General features: G+C 38.2%; 2 protein-coding genes across 3 annotated transcripts; one reads left to right on the plus strand and one right to left on the minus strand.

Annotated features, from left to right (window-relative positions):
- Positions 1-197: 197 nt before the first annotated feature.
- Positions 198-5,262, plus strand: LOC144658223 (uncharacterized). Of its 2 annotated transcripts, none has more exons than XM_078518617.1 (2): positions 198-406; positions 3,205-5,262. In XM_078518617.1, the coding sequence occupies exon 2, from the start codon at positions 3,213-3,215 to the stop codon at positions 4,251-4,253; it is 1,041 nt and encodes a 346-aa protein (XP_078374743.1). In that variant the 5' UTR covers positions 198-406; positions 3,205-3,212; the 3' UTR covers positions 4,254-5,262. The 2 variants fall into 2 exon arrangements, with proteins under 2 accessions (XP_078374743.1, XP_078374742.1); XM_078518616.1 differs by lacking the exon at positions 198-406 and adding an exon at positions 1,991-2,244 and having other exon boundaries at positions 2,553-5,262.
- A 2,279-nt stretch (positions 5,263-7,541) lies between these two features.
- LOC144658372 (uncharacterized) lies at positions 7,542-13,353 on the minus strand. The gene is made up of 4 exons (XM_078518796.1): positions 13,319-13,353; positions 12,479-12,562; positions 11,773-11,904; positions 7,542-7,825 (listed from the first exon to the last, which is right to left on the minus strand). Exons 2-4 carry the CDS (start codon positions 12,540-12,542, stop codon positions 7,674-7,676), a joined length of 348 nt encoding a protein of 115 aa, XP_078374922.1. The 5' UTR covers positions 12,543-12,562; positions 13,319-13,353; the 3' UTR covers positions 7,542-7,673.
- Between the last annotated feature and the right edge of the window lie 140 nt (positions 13,354-13,493).

Below are 13,493 nucleotides of genomic sequence, written 5' to 3' on the forward strand. Positions count from 1 at the left end.
CATAATTTGATATAAACACTATAGGATTAAAGCGAGTTTTCGGTTAACCTTACTCAAAATATGTGATTTATGAATTATGATGTCTTCACATTCTTGTGTGTTATAGCTCCGCAATCGTAACATCGACATTCATTCATTCATTTTATTTATTTATTTATTTATTTATTTATTTATTTATTTATTTTTCCTGTGTTTGTTTCTCATGGTTTTTGAAAAGTTCAGCTTTCGATCGATTCCCTGATTCATTCCAATGTTCCTTCAGTCCTGTCCTCGGTTTGGTATTATTGTTTAGGTTTAAAGGTGTGGCTAGCAGACTGGACTCTAGTACTTTAATGGCCGCTTTCACATCGATCGCGTTTTTAAAGTCTTCTGCAGTTTGCTAAAAGACTGTTTTGCTTCAGAAGAGGTAAGAAAAAGTGGAAATATCGTGTGTAAGGGACAGAAGAGTAACAATTACTTATTTTGCGATGATTCCTCTTTGTATCATACTGAAATAAGGAGTGAAATTTAACAAAACAGACTCCATTCACAGGAACAGAAAAAAATATTTGCCTGAGGAATTAATCCATCGTCCATAATTATCTCCACACATTAATCTTCTGTTTTTCCAATATTATGTCCTATATTAAATCACACGTGTATGATTTTACAGAAACCAGCTGGAGAATCAATAAGAATCAAACGTTCATATTTGGAATATACACCCGGCCGGGAATAAACGTGAAGAAAATCAAACTCAATCGAACCCAATCCGCAATCGAACGAAATCCGGCGATCACCGAACTTTGATGAGTTTGGTTTCCGAAACAATCAAACTCAATCCATCAGACTGTGTTCAATTGAGTTCGTCAACTGAACACAATTAAGAGGATTGCATTTCATTGGCTCTGGTAAACCTATACATACAAAGCAAGCCCATTAAAAGCAGGTTTTTCCTTGTTTTTTTTTTATTTATTTACTTTATATCAGAAACCCCAGTCAGAATACTTAAACAGTGAAAATAACATATCAGAACAAGTAAAAGGTATCATTATTCTCACGGGCATATAAGTACCATTTTCGTTGTATAATTAAATACAAGTAAATTGCGCATTTACAGGCAACAGGAAAGCAACCAGTTCGAGTTAATGGTGGCCTTTTGTCCACACTTGTTTGCAAATTCTGAATGCACAGCCTTTCTCACCTTGAAATTTGGAGGCAGCATGGCCAAGTGGTTAGAGCGCCGGACTTGAAATCTGGAGGTTGCGGGTTCAAGTCCCGTTCTGACCACTTGCTGGTGTTGTTCTCGGTAGTCCCGAGTTCAACTCCTCGGCTACGCTTGTAAATAGCCAACTGGTCTGCCTCCTGCCAGTTGGGATTTTTAACCTGATGTTATGTTCATTTACAATATTTGTTTCAGTGTTTGTTTACATTGGCCCTGAAAAGCCCCATATGGGGAGTGGTCTCAATAGCCTAAATTTTAAACAAGAGTTTGAGGTTCAATAAATATTACAATACTGTATTGGAATTTACAGAGGGTTGGGGACTTATTTATTTATTTATTTATTTTTTTATTTAAATCTTTGCCCTTCGTCACATCAAAGTGACAATCCTGGTAGCCTAGCTTTTACTACACATTTAAAGCTAACAATCCACAGCACATCTGAAGGCACTTCTCCGGAATTTCTCTGTTTACGAAAAACACATGCTACACTCCTGGCTGAAGTAGCTTAAGCCTCCAAGAACTGGTTATAGATTATCAATGACAGTTTTATGAAAAATCAAGAGTTAGAAAATCAAATGTTTGATTGATTTTTTTTTCAGTGAGCTCGATTTCGTTTGATTGCCAAACTCAGTCGAACTCAATGAATTGAGTTCGATTGGGTTTGATTGAGTTTAATTGAAATTCAGTTCAATTGGGTTTGATTTACTATACCAGGAATATTAATTTGGTCATATGAAGGTCAAGTGTTTCTTTATAAAACAAATTGAAGAATTATATGTACGTAAATTAAAACTGATTTGATTTTTTTTCGAAGCAAAAAATTTTAAGCAGCCTTGGTTTAACCTTTCTCTTTCTATTAGAGTTGAATATTCATCTGTCGAATCATGTGCTCACTATGCACTATCTCATGTTTGTGAGATCACACCATTCCCATATGAATATGCAAATTTCCTCACTCATTGCGTTGCATTGCATATTTCATTCTGCCCATAATTTTATGCGTGATTAGCATGCCCACAAAATGGTGGCTTTTTCTTTATGTCTTGGCCTGCAAGTGAGGTATCGTCTTCTTATCTTTACGATTTTAAAGAATTTTTTTTTACCAGTTTCTTTGCTATGCTGAAATGACAGGGTTGCCACAGCCCAGGAAATGGTCAGGGAAAAATAAAATTATTCAAGGTCAGGGAAAAGATAGGGAATTTAATTTTAGGTCAGGGAAAATTTTGAAGAAAAGTCAGGGAAATTGGAATATAACACCACTGACTTCATACAATTGATGGCTGGAAGAAACATTTCAGGTCAATGTGATCTCAGCGATATGTATCTTCCTTGGTAGCATGGGCTGGAGGCTGTTACTTTATTAGTCATTTTGTATTTATTTGGTCAAGGAAATTTTATTTTTTTCAGGAAAAAAGTGAGGGAATTTTGAAAACTTATGTCTGTGGCAACCATGAGGTGTTACCGGACACTGTCTTAATGAACATTTAGGATTCTAATTCGACGGATAGTATAACTCAAAACAATACCATGTTGTAGCTGAGGAAATGAAACAAAAATAAAGTAATATATATTTGGATTTCTTTTCAAAAGAAACAGGAATTTCTTTAACCTATTCAGAGTCAGACAAAAAAGCATTCCCTGTTAAGTCACGCATACCTGTATGGCTCATATTTAGTCCTCATAAAAACATCAAAGTCTATGTGTTTTTGGGATCTTCCCTTTTCCATCACATTATATTCTTGCAAATAATATGACAATAGAATAATTATGTGGCTCCAGACAATATCCATACCCACCCCACAGTGGGTAGCTAAGAATTCTAAGAGGGTGGGAGGGGGTCTCAATAGCCTAAATTTTAAACAAGAGTTTGAGGTTCAATAAATATTACAATATTGGAATTTACAGAGGGTTGGGAACTTCAATCAAAAAAATGTTCTGTGGGGGAGGGAGAAGCGTGGATATTGTCTGGAACAACACGCTGATGTTACTGTTTTTCAAAGGTCTGAGAATGTCATTTGCCTTGATGGCTAAAGATTTCACAAAAGGAAACAAGAATTTCACTCAAACTGCCCCTCAGGAAGAACATGCATCAAACAAAAGACCTCGCTCAGGAGAGAAGCCTTTTGAATGTAACGATTGTGGCAAGTGTTTTAGGTTTATACAAAGTTTGAAGCAACATAAAAGAACACACACAGGAGAGAAGCCTTTTGAATGCAACCAGTGTGACAAATGTTTTAATCAGGCAGGAAATTTAACAAGACATAAAAGAACTCACACAGGAGAGAAACCTTTTGAATGTAACCAGTGTGGCAAGTGTTTTAATCAGGCAGGAGATTTAACAAGACATAAAAAAACTCACACAGGAGAGAAGCCTTTTGAATGCAACCAGTGTGGCAAGTGTTTTAGTCAGGCAGCACATTTAAAGCAACATAAAAGAACACACACAGGAGAGAAGCCATTTGAAGGCAACCAGTGTGGCAAGTGTTTTTTCCAGGCAGGAAGTCTAAGAAAGCATAAAAGAACACACACAGGAGAGACGTCTTTTGAATGTAAACAGTGTAAGAGACGTTTTACTAATGCAAGGAAATTAATCGTCCATAGAAGGACACACACAGGAGAGAAGCCTTTTGAATGCAGCCAGTGCAGCAAGTGTTTTAATCAGGCAGGAGATTTAACAAGACACAAAAGAACCCACACAGGAGAGAAGCCTTTTAAATGTAACCAGTGTGGGAAGTGTTTCAATCATGCAGGAAATTTAAAGCAACATCAAAGAACTCACACAGGGGAGAAGCCTTTTGAATGCAACCAGTGTGGCAAGTGTTTTAATCATGCAGGAACCTTAAAGAAGCATTTAATTAGAATACACAAATGTGACAAGCCTGTTGCAGTTAATCAGTATGGCGAGATTTATAATCATAACAAAGTTCTAAAGCAAGATAAAGCAACATGCAGCACAGGAGTGACTTGTAGGATTGAGAAGCAAGACGATGTCTTCAGCATCGCTGAACTATTAAGTGACCTGAAAGAAATAAAACAGGAAAAATTATAATATGACTGTGTGTCATCTGACCAGTATTTTTACATAGTGACCACTGTTATTTTTGTTTAACGTTATCTGAAATAATTATCAAGGGAAATCTCAAAACACCTTTTGTGTAGGTATTATAAAGAAAGATGTTGACATGTGTTTTATATCTTTGTAGCTCTGAGTGGGTTATTCTAAAAACTTCAGATTCCAGTATGTTTGTCTTTCTCAATCCTAGCTCCTGCTCACATATCCTTACCAGTTGATAACCCCATCTCCTCCTTCTGCCAGGGTTCCCATAATAATTTCTTTTGAGCCTGCAAATTAATATTTCCTTGCTATTTGGCTAATTCTTCATGAATTTTATGGAACCAATATTATTGAGTGATAAGAATGTTAACTTAGAAGTAATATATCAAACAAGAGAGGCACTGTTTCATCGGGATATCCAAACACGGAGAAGAGAGTTGAAAATGTGAAGCATATGCCTTCCCTAAAACCACACAAAAACCACAATCGTGTCATAGTTAACTCAACTACGCAAAACAAAAGGATTGATGTGAAACGCTTAATTAAATATATTTGTACTGATGTACAACAAGAGAGACTGAATGAAGTTCTGCAATTGAGCAAATAATTTACAGGAAGGCCGGAAAACTGACACAATTTCATTCACTGTTCGACATAACTGACATAAGATCAGTACTTCAGTAAAGTTTGTTACCTTTCAATCTTGGTCTTGACCTTTTATACTTCAATAAACTTGACCGACTTTGAACTAAATTTTGTTTCAGCATAATTCACTCATTTTTTTTTAATAAGAACCTGTTTTCTAAGAAAGTCGAGGCTGAAAAAAGGCCAAAATTTAAGAGCATCCTAAGAACGCACCAAGGCTGAAATTTGGTTAAGAACGAATTTTGTTTTTTTCCTGTTTGTTGCGAGAGACAAATATATGTACTAAATGAATAGATCTTTATTCAAATCTTGACTTCTTAATCACACTTCCAGACTTAAAGATATGTCATCTGCAATATTTATCCACTTTACTCTTGCTTTCGGAAGAGCAGTACAGCAGCCAAAATACTTTTAGACACAAAAATTGCGTTAATTTTCTTCATTTTGAGAATTTGTACCGTCCCTTGCGTTAATTTCCTTTATTTAAAATAAATTTCTCCTCCAATTCGCGTTTATTTTAGTCGAGTTTATTTTAAACACCTTAATTTAGGGGAGTGTTAATTTCCTATAATAAGGTATAATTAGGAGTTATTATTCAAGATGGCGGCGAAATGGTAGATGACCAACCTCGTCCCCAGGGTGTTCTCGGCGACGAGTTTTGAAAGCGGAGAAGACCCTGGGAACGAGGTTGGTAGATTACCCAACGAGAAAATTCGCCTTAACTACACAGGAGACCCAAGCCGAAGAAGTCACAGGAGCCTCCACAAATTAAGATGCGTTCTCCTAGCGTCAAATGCAATTAACGTCATTTAATCGATTCTTAATGAATCCTTGTAAATGTCAAACAGTTTGAATGGTGAGAAACTGCCATTTAATAGAACAACATTTGCTTTATACAGGTAAACAAATTACTTATAACAGCAAAATAAAATGGCTAAAATACACGCATAGAAATCGTGTAATGTACAAACAGTAACAATGTGAAGTGCCAATGCATGAATTCACCGCAGAAGTCGTTTCTTGTGCTGTGATCAGTTTGAATAAAAAAATCAACAGAACCGTAAAACATAGCGCCGATACCTTCCCCCGCGCGTGGTTATATGACTACAGTCGAGGGAACAAGTGCCAGTTGATGGCGACATCACTTCGCCGAGAAGTGACTGAGCCCGCGGTTGTCGTCCCAGAAGTTGCTAAGCAACATGACGTATTTGTACGCGCGATTGCTTTCGGAGTACTCGTGAGCGCTCGCGCTAGTTTTTGTTCAGATGAAATAATTCGGAAATTTATGAAATGAAACGGATTTTTAAGCCGATCTGTTTTTTACAACCAAAATGTTCGGTGACTTTACTGTTCACCTTTCATCAGAGTTGAGCAAAAGTTCGTTGAAATTCGGAAATTCTTCGAGTGCTTCAACGAAGATTTGCCAAAACCGGCAGTTATTCCCCCGACTGACTAAGGGTTCATGGGTATAATGTGTATGCGAGAAAACATCAGTTAGTGACACGTCTCACGATGAGAATAAAAACAGTAGTGTAGTACTCACTACATTTGGAGAAGTAGACGATGAGGATATAAGCCGACCGACACATTTTTGGACTTTGGGAACAAGAACTGGGACAAGTGTAACATCCTGGAACAGCTGTTATGGAGAACGAGTGAAATACTTTTGAAATTCCTACTGGTTGGGCTCCTGCTGATAACCAATATTCAAAAACAACAATGATCAACTAAGTCTTCTCGCTGCAAGATGTTAACAAAGTACACTAATAACATTAAGTTGCGACTGTTTTCTTGAAGAGCAACTACCGCGGGGGAGGGGGAGGGAGGATACAAAATTTTCCCAAGCAGTTCAGGGAGCATGCGTAATTTTCTGGCATTTTCAGGGGGGAGGGGTGTAAAAATAATGTTCTCTTTATACAACTTCCATCTGTCCTACCCCCTCCTGGTTTTCAATGGATGCAGCCTTACTAACGTTGCTATACGCTACAAGCTATACGCTATATACGCTACTGAACTCCTTTCAGAATATTTAAATTTCATCCCTGAATGCACTCTTATCGATGTCAGCACTTTTCTTGTTTGATCTCTTTAAGGTTTCCTAAAAGTTCAGCGATACTGAAAGTATTTTTATCCTCTTCGCTGTTACATAGCTTCTCCTTTCTTTGTAATGTACTATGTTTCTTTAGACTAAACAACTTACTAAAACGCTTGCCACACTGGTTGCATTCATAACGCTTTTCCCCTGTGTGTGTTCTTTTATGGTCCATTAGATGGCATGCCTGAGTAGAGCGTTTCTCACAAAGATTGCACTCGAAAGGCCTCTCTCCTGTGTGAGTTCTTTATGGACTCTCAGATTCCCTGCATTAATAAAACGTTTCTTACAATGCTTGCACTCAAAAGGCTTCTCTCCTGTGTGTGTTCTTTTATGGATTGTCAGACTCCCTGCATTAGAAAACCGTTTCTGACACTGGTTGCACTCATAAGGCTTTTCTCCTGTGTGTGTTCTTTTATGTCGTGTTAGCTGTTGTAGCGCGCTGAAACACTTGCCACACTGGTTGCACTCAAAAGGTTTCTCTCCTGTGTGTGTTCTTTTATGTTGCCTCAGATTTTCTGCACGAGAAAAACTTTTGTCACACTGGTTGCATTTAAAAGGCCTCTTTCCCTTGTGTATTCTTTTATGTCGGGTTAGATTTTCTGCACGAGTAAAATGTTTGCCACACTGGTTGCATTTAAAAGGCTTTTCTCCTTCGTGTGCTTTCGTGTGATCCTCTAGCTGATCAATTCTGCTAAAAGGCTATCTCCCAGGATCTGTACTTTTCTCTTCTTCCACACTGTCATTTCCACTGCATGAGTACGTTTGGCGGCTATTGTGATTGCCTTCCATATTGCTTTTTTTGCACACTTGCGTGGTATGGTTTTACCTTTTAAAATATGAAACAAAAACTTGTGTTATGTTCTTTACGAGACATTATTCCTGGGCTAATACAGGAAAACGGTATACTGAAAGGAAAGCTACATAGTAATAAGTTAGCCCGGGTCCGGGGTAAGTTTCTCCCACATTCAAATGCTGGGATATTCTTTGGAAACTTTTAATTAAACTCCTTAAAATAGCCAATCCCAGGATCCGAGCGTGACCCTCATTTTCTCAGGGCCAGAGGAGAGTGTAAGCTCACAAGAAAATTACTTCTCATGAAGAGACGCGTTGCGCAAGCGATTTTCTCGAGTACTCAGTGCTCGCCCTCTCATCTGGCAAAAAAGTCATCGTACAGGTAAGTAACATGTCTACAAACTTGTTTGGTCAATTTGAAAATGTGCCCCCAATCTGCGACGTTTAAATTCAAATTTTTACTCCATTTCGGTGGGCCAGTAGGAAATCAATGATTTGCTTTATTATATAGTAACCAGTAGCTCCCTGTAGCTATTAGAAACATAACTGAGTACAGTTCTTTCTGTCGTAGTGTAAAGAGACATTTTTTATTTGAATCTTAAACAGCAAACGCAACTGTAAATATGTATATAATTTACAATTTTATATTTTATTGTATTTCATTTTATCTCTATTTTATTGATTTTCTTTTTCTTAGTGTAAATGTTTACTGGCTTTAGACATTGTAGATGAAGAACCTCTATTTGGTGGAAATTCTACAATAAACCATTATTCTTCTTCTTCTTCTTCTTCTTCTTCTTATTATTATTATTATTATTATTATTATTATTATTATTATTATTATTATTATTATTATTATTATCTTTTTCCTTTGCTTTCTCTAGAGCAAAGTCAATGTTTTCAGATAGATTTCCCAAATAACTTTCGTTTAGAGGTTTTTCAATATTATGTGTCTTAAGCCTAGTTCACTAGCGACGCAAGCACAAGCACAAGCGGAAGGAGAACAGCTATTATTTCACCGTCAGTGAATACGGCTTCGGCGCAAGCAAAAGCACAAACACATTGAATTTTGATGCTTATGCTTGAACTTGTGTCAAGCACAACGGTCATTTTTTTCCTGTTCGCGTGCTTGCGTTTGTGCTTGCGCTTGTGCTTGCGTCGCTAGTGAAAAACAGGCTTTAGTTAGAAGTGCTCCAGGAATAGCATTTATTACTTGATAAAAATTTAGAAAATTGGTTTTGCAGTCGTATTTTCTTTAGAAGTCTTAGAAAGAAATCAACTTTCCAGACAGTTATATCGGGATTAGTTGGATTAATTTCCAGAAATCTGCCATACCAGGATTCCACTGCTATTTGAAACCTTTCCATTTTTAACACAACAGTTAAATGATTTGAGGACCTCCCTGAAAACCACTCTATGTAACGGGAGCTTTCTCATTAAAAATTATTTATTTATTATTTGTTATTATTGGTGACTTGGAAATATGTGTATCAATTTATTACTGGTCTATAAATGAAACAAAAAGGAAAAACCTCAAATATGTAGAGTACAGATCTTCAATGTTATTTTCGAATAAAAAACTTTCATTAGCACAAGTGAAAGTAATGTTTTCATTTGGAATAGAGAGCGAGAAGATTGCTTGAGTTGAAGGTTATGCACCTATCAATGTTAAGCCCGAGGTGGGTGTGGGGGGGGGGGTCGGGCTGACCACGGAAATTTGATCGTGAGGTCTGTCCCCAGGGTAGGGATTTTGATCGTATGTGATCCCCTGCAACAAGGTTTGAAGGACATTTGACCACCTTCCCTTGCCCCCAGGTGGGGATTTTGTCAAATTATTTCGTCCTGGGGTGGGAAATTTGCCTTTTTTTAACAGAAGATGTCAAAATGTCCACCCCATGCCCGAACCCCCACCCCACCCCCCTTCGGGCTTAACATTGCTAAACATTTGTGAGTGTAGTGCGTTTCACCAATTTATTGCTCGAGAAATCAGTCAAGCGACAAGCTCATTAGTTTTCTCGGTTCAAAAATCGAACATTGAACCTTGAGACTCTGAAAGCCTGAGTGAGGTAAGCGAACTGGTCGTTAGCAAAACGACTCGTAGGAGAAACGACCGTTAACCGCGTGCTTCACAATATGCAATCGGACTTTAGGGACGGTCATAAAGTATGGGGGGGGGGGGGGTGGGCTATGAATGTTCTTTTTAAGTACTGATTTTCAGTGGCCCACCCCCGAATTATTTGACAAAATTGGGGCGGCCCACCCCTGGAGTGGCACAGAAAAACCTAGTGGTCCCCCACCCTCCCCCCCCCCAACCAAAATCAGTAATGTAGATAGGTACATAGGGAACATTGGATTACCACTTTAGTCAGAATCTCCAAACAATTTTCGAGATCGAAAGTTTGAATCATGTCAGTGTTAGAATCCCTGAACTGCTATTTTTAGACATTGTAGATGTAGTCTCTGCAGTTTAAAGGGATACTAATAGTTGGTGGTTTTGAGTTAATGATGTTTGTACAAAGCAAAGTCAGGAGCCCATGGCAAAGTACAGGGGTTTGGGGGAATGCTCCCCCGGGAAAATTTAGATTTTTAGAAACTCAGAAACACTATTTTAGGCATTCTGGGAGAATATTTGTACCACTGTAGATGTAGTCTCTGCAGTGTAAAGGGATAACAATAGTTGGTGGTTTTGAGTTAATGATGTTTGGTAGTTGGCAAATTAGGGGGTCTGGGGGGATGTTCCCCTGGGAAAATTTAGATTTTTAGCACCTCAGAAACGCTGTTTTAGGCATCCTGATAGAATGTTTGCACTATTATAGATGCTGTTTAATGAATAATTTAACCATGACCCACCCCTAATGCAGTGCATTATTTTTCCTTACCCACCCGTTTTGACATGTTGAAAAATAGTGGCCCACCCCCAATTTTTCATAGCCCACCCCCCTCTGTACTTTATGACCGGTCCCTTATGCAATCGCTTATAGAGGGGCCTGAAGGGGTAAAATGGGAACTGGGATTTGCCTGTTTTTACTGGGATTTGCATATGTTTTCATTGGGAAAATGGGATTTGGGTCACTGAGACTGGGATTCGCAAACAAAAAAATGGGAATGGGAAGCACGTCAGAACACGAAAAAACATATATATTTCACGCTCAATAATATTCCTTGAGGCATAGTTACAATGTTGAAAACTCTGAAACGAAACCAACGCCTGCCCGTAAGTGCCTTTAAGTGCCGATCAATTTTGGTGTCAGTGATTTAGTTGCTCAGCAGAACAGCTATGACTGAGCATGCTCAAACTAACATAATTCAATAGGGCGCAACACATCCTCGTACCCAGGGTCCCGGATCCCTTAGACGAGCGGTCAGGAAACGAGCGACCCTGGAAAGTTCTGATTGGAAGTCTGAAAATATCAGACTTCCGGTTGAATTGCACATGCTTAGCTTTCAAAAGCATGACTTGACGAACTTCTTGGTGTTTTACTTCCGGCCATTTTTATTGTTTTCAAAACCAATCAAAATCGATCCTGCAAGGAACTTTCGAGAGTCGTTCGTTTCGTCAAGCTTGCGCAGTAAGGAACAAAGACTCGAGGTACTGAGAAAAAATTAACAATAAAAAAGAGCACAGCCACTTAGAAATAGCTAAGGCTAATCGAGCTAAGTGGCTGGGCCAAGCGGAAAAAAATATTGCAATAAAGTTACAGAGTATAAAAAAAACGGGACACGATTTCCATTCACACACACACACAGACAGAGAACAAAAAAAGAAAAGTGTATGTACACACACAGAAATGAAAAATAAAGTTCATCAATGTAGCAGCTAGTAGTTGGAGATAATCAATTCTTTTAAGAGATTTTTGAAACAAGCACGTCTCTTAGATTTAAGTGAGTCATCAATGGAATTCCAAACTTTAGCACCGAAAAAACGAATGTTAAATTTGCCGTAATTAGTCCTTGCTTTTGGCAGATAGTATGAAATCTTACTTGCCAGTCTGGTTTGATATTGATACACTTTGTTGATACTCTTAAAGAAATTGTCATTTGATGATGCACTACCAATCCGGAATTTGAGTCCATTTGGATTGAAATTGAGGTCCCACGTCAGCATAATATTGTCTGTGGATTAATATACAGCCATCCTGATCAAAATATTACCAAAACTGCTGACTTTTTGTATAAGGTGACCGAGAAAATAAATAAAGAAGGTAAATTTTGTTTTCTGATGGGTGATTTTAATATCAATCTTTTAAACTATGACTCTCACTCTGAAACAGAAGATTTTGTTAATACTCTAGGATCCTATGCATTCCATCCACAGATTCTGAAACCTACCAGAATAAAACTACTCTGAAACAAACAGCGGCCAGCGGTCGAACAAGATGGACGTGTCTTTCGACGGCCATCAAATTTTCTAAGTTTTTGAACTTTTTGTGTAGTGTCTTTTCGTTTTTTGTCGTTGTTCTTGTTCCACAATGGGTGTGCATGTTACACACGATGAGTTGGAGAAAATAATTAGACTAAAACTAGAGCCAATTGAGAATTCTTTGAACTTCAAAGACGACGAACACCGCAAGTTGTTGGAGAGAGTGGCCAACCTCGAGAAGACCATTCATCTGAATTGCTCACCCAAAGAACTGGAGAAAATTTGGATGTGTGGAGTTGAAAATTTCAGAAAACGAAGGGGATTTACCGATTTCAGCGTGGATATTTTTATATAGACTTGGTTGACCCAGGAAATCCACGCAAGGCGCCATTCGTTCTCCGAACTCAAGAACTAATGGAAATGTTCAAAAGAAGTGATAGTAAGTCATTGTCAGTCAGAGTAATCGAACGAGTAGTTGCATTTGAGAAAGGCTCAGTGAATCAGCAAATATCGATCGATTTCTAATTCTCTTTAAGACAAACGAACGAATGAATAAATTAAAATTAATGTATTCAACAGTATTAATAACAAGCAGAAATAAAAACGTGATTTAGGACAATTAGAGCAGTTTTCAATTGAGTGTCGTAAAACCAAAACCAAAGTAATTACTCTGGCCAATCACAAAGGACACAGACAATCCAGTGAACCAATCAGAACTCGAAGCAAATACATGTAGCTGGCACGAAGCGCGAGAAAACGTGCGCGAGCGAGTCACGATTGGTTTTGGTTTTACTCCTGATTGGCTGAGTAAGTGGCGCGAGATTTTTAAGCCAATCACTAAGCGTAGTAATACAAAACCAAAGCAAACGCAATTTACTTTCGACACTCAAGTGAAAACCGCTCTAAAACAACACAATTACTGCACGTATAGTGCGTTCGAGCCCAGATTTTCCATTCACTGGGATTTACCAAAAATTTCACCACTGGGACTGGGATTTGAGCAAAAAATAGGCTGGGAAATGGGATTTGGGCAAAATTTGGGCTGGGAAATGGGATATAGAACCCCCCTTCAGGACCCTCCTTATACTTTTGAAAGCATTTTTGTCGACTCGCATCATTTACCAGAAAGTTGTCGTTTTGAATTAAACTTTACTGCGTTTATCTTACCATAAGTGTAGCAAACCAGTCCATAAAACGACCAACAAAGACTTCAAACCACTATCGGACGTACGACGATGGGAGCCGCCATTGAAAACACTAGTGTCCAGTCTTTTCTCGTAAAGGATCGGAAAGATTCTGAAATTGGACTGGACTTTGACCTAGGTCCAAGGATCGTTAACAA

The sequence above is a fragment of the Oculina patagonica genome, chromosome 6 (genome assembly GCF_052425735.1).
Source record: "Oculina patagonica isolate OP01 chromosome 6, crgOcupat, whole genome shotgun sequence".
Classification (NCBI taxonomy): domain Eukaryota; kingdom Metazoa; phylum Cnidaria; class Anthozoa; order Scleractinia; family Oculinidae; genus Oculina; species Oculina patagonica.

Coding starts and splice junctions, on each gene's coding strand:
- LOC144658223 (XM_078518616.1), top strand. CDS start 3,135: ATGTTCTGTGGGGGAGGGAGAAGCGTGGATATTGTCTGGAACAACACG.
- LOC144658372 (XM_078518796.1), bottom strand. CDS start 12,542: ATGGCGCCTTGCGTGGATTTCCTGGGTCAACCAAGTCTATATAAAAAT. Junction 11,905..12,478: donor AAATATCCACGCTGAAATCG/GTAAATCCCCTT, acceptor ATTAATCCACAG/ACAATATTATGCTGACGTGG. Junction 7,826..11,772: donor ATATCAAACCAGACTGGCAA/GTAAGATTTCAT, acceptor ATATTTTAAAAG/GTAAAACCATACCACGCAAG.